At 39.6% G+C, this 10,326-nt stretch overlaps 1 protein-coding gene across 1 annotated transcript; it reads left to right on the forward strand.

Annotated features, from left to right (window-relative positions):
• Positions 1-1,891: 1,891 nt before the first annotated feature.
• GPR148 (G protein-coupled receptor 148) lies at positions 1,892-2,944 on the forward strand (the record flags this gene model as incomplete). The annotated part of the gene is made up of 1 exon (XM_081954059.1): positions 1,892-2,944. The coding sequence occupies one exon, from the start codon at positions 1,892-1,894 to the stop codon at positions 2,942-2,944; it is 1,053 nt and encodes a 350-aa protein (XP_081810185.1).
• Between the last annotated feature and the right edge of the window lie 7,382 nt (positions 2,945-10,326).

A 10,326-nucleotide genomic window follows, 5' to 3' on the forward strand; every position in this document is an offset into this window, starting at 1 on the left:
AAAAAGTGATATAGGAGCAGTTGGGAAAATGGGAAATAACACTATGAAGTTTAAAAATTTATGAAACTCTACAAAAGAAACTAAAGTGCGAATGACCCAAATTCCAATGAGCTCTAGCTAATTATCCCACCTTGGACTTATTTGGCAGAGATAAGGAATAGGAACAAATTTTGTTGTATTTTTCAAAATAAAACTAAACATTTCCCCCTCTTCTTTTTCTTTCTCTTCTTTGTCTTTAAGCAAAGCATTGTACAGAATTATTTCCAAATCAGAATTGTAGAAATAAAAATAAAAGAATGGCGAATTTAATCTTTTTAATGAGGCCATGTGGTACGGACCAAGAATTGTTTAAATAGCCACTGCTACTGTTTCAACAATAAAGGTTTTCTATATATTTCTAAAATTGTTTTACTTTTTTTCTCTGAACATTTTGAGGGTTTTTTTTTTAAGGTTCCTATCCTAAGTTAAAGACAGTGAGGTGACATTGGGCCAGTCACTTTCTCTCAGGCCAATTCACCTAACACAGGGGTGTCCAAACTTGGGAACTTTAAGACTTGTGGACTTCAACTCCCAGAATTCCCCAGCCAGCATGGCTGGCTGGGGAATTCTGGGAGTTGAAGTCCACAAGTCTTAAAGTTCCCAAGTTTGGACACCCCTGACCTAACAGGACTGTTGTGGGGAAAACAGGAGGAAGAAGGTGTGTTGGATATATGCTGCTGCTGAGATATTTGTAAAAGTAATAAAGGTGGAGGGAAAGGAAGGGAGGGAGGGAGGGAGGGAAGAGGAAGAAAGGAAGATTGCTGCTACATGTCACATTGCTGCTATAATTATATTTGGGGAACTTTCTTCAAACAGTTTATCTATTGGCATGTATATGTGTGTTTGATTTGAAGGTTAGATACTTATTGCCACTGGAAACATGCAAGTTGAGAAATTCCAAAATGAAGCTGTGCAAAGCATAGTTTAGAGCAGTGTTTCCCAATTAGGCAATTTTAAAACGAGTAGACTTCAACTCCCAGAATTCTGGCCGGGAATTTCTGGGCATGAAAAGCCACACATAAGTTCCAAGGTTGAGAAAGTAGGGCTGGTTTAGAGAAACTCTAGCTCCAAAGCAAATGCATTCAAATGCAACAGAAGGAAAGCTCATGTACATAAAGTCCTTTCATGTTGTGCAATGGGAAACAACTCTTTTTCTGTCCTCTTAATGCTTCCGCCATCTTGGCATTAGAATTATTTGAGCGCTTCATCATTGGATAGTCCACTTTGGGATACTTCTGCCCAATTCTTAAGGATTAAATGGAAACGTACAAGTGCAGTCTTCAGAGAATCATACATCATAAGGATTATGAGGCTGTTATATTTCATGAGCTAAATCGATTACATTGATTTAATACATTTATTGCACTTAAGCATAGCAACCATGTCTTCTGCATCATTTACAACTTGATTACACTGGCATATTTGGAATGTACTTTTTTATATCATCACATCTGTTTAATCATGCTAATGGCCCATCTGCTTTTCTTGTGTGATGATGATTCTGTGAAGACAAAAGCTTAATGATGAAGCAACCCATTTATTTCCTCCCTCAAGTGCTTGCTCCTTAGTTCATACTTCTTAAGTCTTGTGAGGAAAGTTCTTATACTATATTACATACTTTATTTTCAGAGAAGGGTATATTCAATTTTTCAGGAGTTCAGGTTTTACTTTTGAAGTCTCGTAGAATATGTGCTCGTCTTCAGATGTTTCAGAGTTGGCTACAAATAGTTTTAAAAACAAACATTTCTACAAAATGTTTGTTACTTGCTATCACAAATATGCAACATTAAATAACTCATTTTGTTGTTATTGAAGAACCTGTGTTTATGGGAATTCTGAATTTATTGGAGAAATGAGCTATTCTCTATGTGCATCAGCAAGGATTTTGCAAGAGAACATCTCCTTCTATAGACAATTGCGCTTAAATGATTCCTTCTCTGACGATAACCCTTCTTTGAGAAGCCTGCAAGAATGGATTGTCTACCCTCCATATTTCAATCTGAAGATGCTTTTGATCCCACCAATAATTTGTCTTCTGGCAGCCATCCTGGTCATTCCTTTCATCTTATTTGTGATTTTTTCTCATGTCAACATACGTCAGGAAACAAGGTACCTTTTGTTGGGCAATGCTTTGGTTAGTGATTTGATGTATCTGCTGCTCTACACTCTGTCTGCAGTTTTCAGTATGTCCACCTTCAACCTCTCAAAAAATGGTTGTGTAATGCTGTTGTTTTTGCTAGCAATGACTTACTGTGGAGGCTTGTTAACATCTGCAGCAATGGTGCTGGACACTTATTTGGCCATATTGTGGCCTTTACATTATATTTCCATTCTGCCTTATTCCCGAGCAAAAAAACTGATTCTGTTCCTATGGATCTGCTCTGGGATTTTCCCTGGGATTGTTTTCCTAATACTACACATCACTCAAGACTCTGGGGAATGTCCGGTACAAAACTGTTCTGTTCCAATAATATTGGCAATGACTTTACAAGGAAACGATGCCATGAAATTCTGCTACATACTCTCCGTGTCTACCATTTTTATCTGTCTGACCTTCATTCTTTGTGGTTACATGGTCTTGTATTTTAAAACAAGACAATCAGGAATATGGAGAAGCATTTTCTCTCGGGCCAGCGTGACATTCCTAATGCATCACATTATCCTATTCTTTCATTTCTGTCCTCTTCTGGCTGTTGTAGTGGAGTCACTCCTTTATGTCAATGCTGTAGTTGGGCCAAAGACAGGAATTTGGGTGTCTATGATAGTTTGTAATGTCCTGATTATTTTGCCCAAGGCTTTGTTGCCTTATCTGTGTGGGCTTCGATACAGAGAAATATCATCGTCCCTCAAGTTCTGCATCAAATGGAAACGTTCTACAATAGTAGCTCCTACTACATTTATTTGAGCAGAAACAAGGGCATTAGTGTAACTGTGACCTAAAGCTGTGTTATGCATCCCATAAACTGAAATTATTCATTATTTTATTGATCTGTTGAATAAATTGTTTGTATTTTTTTCCTAATTTGTTCCTAATATCAACATGATGCTATTATTCTAGATGATATTTAGGCTAATAATTTTATTGCTCTGGTTGAAATGTTCTGATGCATGGGTTTTCTCTTCAGATAAGAAAATTAGGACCTAAATCTGCTAAAATGTCAACCATACCAACCTCATTCTTAGAGTGCATGTTTGTACATTTGACATTATAAATTCCCGAGTATGAATTTTTTCACTAAAAAAGGGACTCAGCACTAATGTTTTGTACCAGCCAAGTTTTCTCTTTGCTTTGTGTAATATACAGAGCCAAAATCTAGCCTACATTTTTTTTGCCTTTCCCACTTTTTTCTTTACTGGGGGGGGGAAAAAACCACATTCCATGGCAATGTTTCTGAGTTTTTCTATTGTTGAAGGTGGGTAACAGCTGGTCCTTTTGTTTTATGCTATTCTTCTTTCCATTTTGCTGGCTGGAAAAAAAAACTGCTTAGTAAAAGCACTTCCCTTATGACCTGTTCCCCTGGGATTTCATGGAAGTATAGGAAGCTGTACCATTGGAGAATTGAAAAATAGGAATTAACATCTGCTCCTTGTAACTAAGTGTTCTCAAAAACACCATGGTTGACCAGAGAAGATTTCTGTAAAGTTCTCTCCTTTTATAGAAAATCTTGAAGCAATTCAATAAGAATAGAACAAGTGCAGGATAATTTTTCTGTATGAGATTAATTTTCTATATTTAATATGTCCCATTTTTTAATGTACATATATGGGAAAACATAGATTCGTCTATCTCAATCTTATTCAGGAATCCATGTTATGGATTTCTGCAATGTGTTGTTCTTTCCAGTTTTTCTGTCACATTTCACTTTAGGGAACAGAGACTTTATTAATCCAGTCTGGCAGGCTAACCCAGCCAGCAGCAGAGCCTGAATTGAGGTTGTTCCCCTTTCTCCAAATCCTAGTTCCTTCCAGTAATGTGGGTTATGCCTGCAGAATGCAGATGTTTTACGGTTGAAGACCAGGAAAGACACATTTGCTCCATACAGTTCCAGTTCAGGAGATATGAAGGTTGAAATCTAAGACAACTGGAAGCATCAGGTTGGAAAAACCAACCTAATCATCTCTGCTTTGAGAGAAGAAGAACTCTAGATTACAAGCCTTTTTGATGCCTCCATCACTGGCTCAAATCAATAATGAAACTGTGTGAGCAAGAAAATAAACATTTAACAGTACATCCTGCTATCCTTTATGAGACAACTGTGTTGCCTCAGCAACATTTGGGGACATTTTCTACTTAGGATTGCATCAATAATTTCTGTTGCTAGAAAAGGTAGGTTGTAGCCAAATCTACTATTTACATATGGATATAAACCAGATCCTGCCAGGCACATGCATTGGAAAGACCCTTCCCCCTGACAATGTACTTGCTTTTATTCTAAGAACAGCTTTAAAAGACAGCCTTGAAATGAAGAACAGTGGCTAAGCAATATATCTAATACAGCCCTCAATACTTATTTGGTAATCTTCATATAGTATGAGCTTTTCAATAATCCTATCCGGTAGCCAAGGGCGACGGACGCTTGCGTCCGCTGTTCGCTGCCTTGGTGGGCTCCCCTGAAGTCTAGGGGGAGCACAGGGTGCCTTGGAGGGGCGCCCTGCCCCTGGAAAGGCGGCGGCCGCGGGGAGGTCTCCAGCTTTGCCCCAGGAGCCGAGGAGCGTAGGGGGGAGCGCGGAATGCCACCACGCGCCTTCGCCGAACGGAGCCTGGAAGGAAACGAGCAATTTTAAAGATACAGCTGAAGTGCGGTGAGGCGGGAGGTCTCCCCAAGTCTTTTATTGCTTTATTCAATTGACTGAATTGCAGTTTTTCTAGGATTTTGTTTCAACTTTTGGAAGAGTTGAGATTGGAGGGGGGGAATTCCCACCCCTCTCGGAAAAGCGGCACTTGCAAAATCTCTCCCTCTCATAGGGGAGAGAGAGAGTTAAAAACTTACTTTCACTTCCCTTAAACAATGGGGGAAAAATTTTTTTACCACAATTGCGAGAGAAAGGATGGCTGAACTGACTCTTCTTTAAACTATGTATGGAAACTTTGGACTTGTTGCTTCCTGACCACCTGTAAAGGCTGAGCCAAGATGGCCAACTTCCTCTTTCTTCTTTGTCTTTATGAATAAGACTCCTCCCTTGGAAGATTTTACGGCTCTGAACTAGTTTCAATAATCCTATCTTTCACTTATTGAGTATATCATACCACATTTTAAGCCAGGGGTATCCAAACTTGGGAACTTTAAGACTTGTGGACTTCAACTCCCAGAATTCCCCAGCCAGCATGGCTGGCTGGGGAATTCTGGGAGTTGAAGTCCATAAGTCTTAAAGTTCCCAAGTTTGGACACCCCTGTTTTAAGCTAACAAATCTCCTCCCTCAATGACACCTGTAGTGCAAGAAGAATGAAAACACAGGCAAATCTTTTAGATGGGACACAAGAGTTAGAGTTTTCTGCATCTTTCTGGTGCCATCTACTGGTGATGCAGGTATTAGCAGCCAATATGTTATTCATTCTTACTTTGCACCTTAACTGAGCAGGAAGGAAGGAAGTCAGAAAGAGAGTAGCTTGAAACGATGCATCTGCCACAGTGGTGGGTTGCAAATCCCGTTCCAACCGGATATGCATTCATGCATGGAACGCGCATGCATTCAAGTGCCTCCGCGACGCTCCAAAAGCGCAGAAGCCTTTAAACTCCGGAGGGTGGGCCCTCTGGAGAACCGTACCGGAACGGTATCCGGTGCTCTGGGCTGGCTCTAATACGCTCATACCAGGGCGTACCGTCTGCAACCCACCACTGATCTGCCAGTACCTCTAACGCCCTTCTTAAAGTTCCTGCTGCTGTTACTGAGCCAACCAGAGCAGTAACCAAGGAGGAGTAACAACAATAGTATTAGCTCGCCTTCCCTTCATCACTCTGCATTACTGTCCCCACTCAGGCTTCTACTGGAATTCTTTCCTCAAGAATATTTTCCATTTCAGAAGTTCCTATTTCCCTGGGACTTCTGGACAGCCAGGTAGAAAGATGGGAAGATTGGTTCGGATATGGTCTCTGCAGTGAGACGGAAAGATGGAAAAATATTGAAATACCCACAATAGAGAAATGGATTATGAAGATGATGGAAAGTGTGAAATGACTAAACTGACTTGTTTGATTGAGAATATGACAAGTACTTTTATTAAAGACTAGAAACCTCTTGTGGACTTTTTGCTGAAAATGGAAAAAATAAACTGGTGATTTATGGATTTGCTGATTAGGAAGAGTTGATTTTTAAAAGAAGGAAACTATAATATGACTTCAAAAGAGGGACTACAGATAATAAATTTTTAACTGTTCTGAAGAAATTAGGAAGTCATATGTATACTGTACTACATTTCACACTTTTCCTTTTTTAATCCTACTTTATATCATTTCAGGTATATCTTTTACTTCTGTAAAAATCTTTAATAAAATATATATATACAAAAAAGAAGTTCCTATGACTCCCCCTTCCTTAACTGGGGTAGCATAGAGGGTTTTTTTTCTGTTTTATTTCTTAAAACAATTGTGTAGAGTGGAGATATCTGGCAAGAAGCCAGACCTCAAAAAAAAAAAAGATGTGGTATGGATGCTTCCTAAAAATAGTTCTGCAGAGCACTTTTGGAGAATATTTTGGAGCAATTCAGTTGATCCTTAAAGAGGGGCTGAGTTGGTTGAAGCTTCTAGAGAAAAAAAGGAAACCTCTCAAGTGGTGAAGACTAGAAGCATTCAATAACAGGCATTATTCAGTAGTCTTAGATGGTCAGGAACATCCATATCAGAGTGGAGGTCCATGATCCAGGTTTTTACAACTAAACCCAGTCTAGATAGGAGGGTAATTTACATAGCAACAAAATCAATTCTACAAAATGGCACTCATTTTCTCCATTTCTCCATCCAACTGAGGATGTTGGGCGAAGAATATGTGGTTCTTAGTAAGCTGAACTAACAAAGAATAAATAATTTCCGGAGGAAATCCATAGGTTTTAAAAGAAAAAATAATCATTAACTAACTTGCCCTGCCAATGTTGGTAGGGGTGGGGCTTTTCTCCCTGATAATTCCTTGATTAGGATATTGTTTTCTGCTTGATTGTTTGTCCCAGTTCTTTCAGATGAAGGTTAAATAAAATCCTGTTACTAAAAGAAACAATTATGGAGGACTGTAGAAAGAGATTCAAACAAGTTGTATTTAAAATAATAATCTTAATAAGAGTACAGATGGAAGAATGGTTTGGGCCTCAAGCAAAGTTTGTATGAGAGGTTACTTTATGCAATATAATAGTGAACTCCAAAGAAGGCATAGGAGAAAACATAAGCTATTTTGGAGGAGATACAAAGAAAGGAAGAACAGTTTAACTTTCCAGGGAAGATTAAGTATTTCTCAACAAATTAACAGTGACAATTATCTATGTTAACAGAAATGGAAATAAAAATGAGTGAAAATAAAAACAAAAAAGTTGGGTTGCAAATATTGGGGACGATAGAAGGGTGGGAGTATATCTGACCCAGTGACGTGCAGTCAGGTGAGGCAAGTGAGGCACAGCCTCACCACTCTCATCATGAAAAAAAAAAGTAAAAGGAAAAAGCTGAGCTAGTTGCTGCCTCACCGTCGATGACTCTGCTTAACCTCACTGGTGCTCTCCCTCCCCAAGTGTAGTGACTTCCTCCCCAGGCCCCCATTCATTTCTCTCTCACACACATACAGCTGGATAAAACTATATAAAAATCTAGCCCAGCTTCACTGATTACAAGTTTGAAAAGGCAACATGGCTCCACCTGCAATCAAACTACACTTGGGGAGGGAGAGCACAAGCGAGCACTGAGGGGACCACAGGAGGAGGCAGGAAGCCAGGCAAAGAGCCATGCTGTAGTACACACACTTCCCCCCAGCCTCTTTCTTTTGGAAGGCTCGGCTCGGCTCCCCTCCGGCTTCTCTGCCTCTCCTCTCACCCCAGCCTGCCAGCAGGAGGTGGTGGGTGGGCTTTATTGTGTTCCAGGCATTTCCCACCCAGACAGCAGGCTGCATTTGCAATGGTGGAGGTGTTTGGGAAAGGCAGCAGGGGAATGGGGGGGGATGGCAGAGGAGCTGCTTTCAAGCCACTGGAAAAGATATCCAATCCAACTTTTGTGGGGGGGGGGTTGTTTGAGAGTGAGCGAGAGAGGGAAGGGGTAGGAGAGATAGTCCAATCCAACTTCTGTGTGTGTGTGTGTGTGTGTGTGTGTGTGTTTGAGAGAGGGGGAGGAAGGGAGAGAGGGAGGAAGGAGGGGAAGGAGAAGAAAAAGAAAAAGAAAGAAGGAGCAAAGGAGAAAAACAAATGCTGTCACTTTAAATTGGAACTGAGCATGCCTGGCTGTGGAATTCTGGGAGTTGAAGTCCACAAGTCTAAAAATATTTGAAACCCAGCACTGTGTCAGTGCCTCACCAGTCATAAACCTCACCGCATGTCACTGATCTGACCCTAGGGGTTAGAATGCTCCAGAGCAGTGGTTCTTAACCTTCCCAATACCGCGACCCTTTAATACAGTTCCTCATGTTGTGGCCATAGAGGAGCAGTGTCTCGGTTCCTAAGACCATTGAAAATATGTGTCTTCCGATGGTCTTAGGCGACCCCTGTGAAAGCGTCATTCGATCCCCAAAGGGGTCGCGAACCATAGGTTGAGAACCACTGCTCAAGAGGGTGGAAGCCATGCCAGAGAAGGCTCTTCTGGATCCCAACAGACAGAGTTCTTTAACTGATGGGATCCACCTCTCTGCCAATATCAGTGGGTTGGGCCAGGCTTAGCAAGATGAGAGTTTATTGGTGACTGGAGACACCTTGTGCATCCTTGCATAAAAGAAAGAAAAAACTTAAGATTTATGGTTTTAATGATTTGTAGGATAGATTATAGAAAGAAGAGCATCATGATGTAACTTTAGAAAGGTCACTTTATAACTGTACGGTGTTTATACTGTTGTAAAAAAAACAGAAGCCATTTTATCTCTTTTTTCAAATTTGTCTGTTACTCTTTTCTTTTTGCATGATTAGTTCTTTTTTCTTTTTTTCTTTTAATTTGTATTGTTCTTGTGTTTAAAAATTTTAATAACATTGTACATTGGGGGGGGAAATGCGATTATCTGTGACAAAATATAAGTTGGACAAAAAAGAAAAGGGGCCCCAGTGTTGAGAGACAAAAAAAGAGCTCTTGCATAATGTAATTACATTTTGAGCCATGCTCATAATGTTGTTGAAATTGTAATATCTTTCTTGGAAATGATGTTGCAATAGGATTTTTGTTTTGTTTTGTTATTATTCAAGGGATTGTTTTGTATGTTTTTTCCTGGAAAGAAAAAATTGACTTAAAATAGCATAATAGTGCCACCTGTTGAGCTTCATGTGAACACGCAATACTAAAAAGAAAATGGTCTTGTATGTGAAGACAAATCGAGCCACAGACATAAACAATTCATCAATACGTTTTCTTTGGTTTAATGAAATGGGGGTGGTGGTTGGAAAATAAGATCCTATCTTGCTTATGATACCAATGAATAAAAATAAGGTTTCATTAATCCAGGTAAATGGAATAAAGATCACACGCTTTCCATAGAAATTGCAAGTGAAAAGAGTTTGTGATGAATGGGAATGCAATTTTGACAGTGTAGAATGTACCTTGATGGGCTTAATTTATTTACTGAGCGCTTATAGACCGCCCCCTCTCCCGAAAGGGACTCGGGGCAGTGTACAGTCCATACAAGAAATACATCATGTAAAAATAAATAATTGAACAGTTAAAATTATTAAATAGGAAGATAGATAAATATGGAGGAGGTTAAAAGAAGGTTAAAAGAACTGTATAGCTGAGTAAATATAAATATAGATTTAAAACCCCTAAAAATATCCCATAAAATTAAATTTAAAAACACTTCCCCTAAAATACCAGTTAAGAAATATGTCTGCCAGGAGGTAACAGTTATAATTATGCCAGGCCAGCCAATCGGAACAGGTGAGTCTTCAATTTTTGTCGGAAGGAGCGGAAGTCAGTGGTGGTTCTAATGTCGGGGGGGGGGGGGAGGTCATTAATGACATTTCTGCATCTTAATTTTTTTCTTAGATGTATCGTTGTCTTTCTCTGATAGTGTCTCAAGCAAACCGTTAGCCGGGGGGAAATGGTAGTAGATTAAAAGGACACACAGCTCCCTTTTATATTGCAGCAATTTTTAATTTGACTTAATTTCTATACTTTTCTTAC

The sequence above is a fragment of the Natrix helvetica genome (assembly GCF_964273705.1).
Source record: "Natrix helvetica genome assembly, chromosome: 5".
Classification (NCBI taxonomy): domain Eukaryota; kingdom Metazoa; phylum Chordata; class Lepidosauria; order Squamata; family Natricidae; genus Natrix; species Natrix helvetica.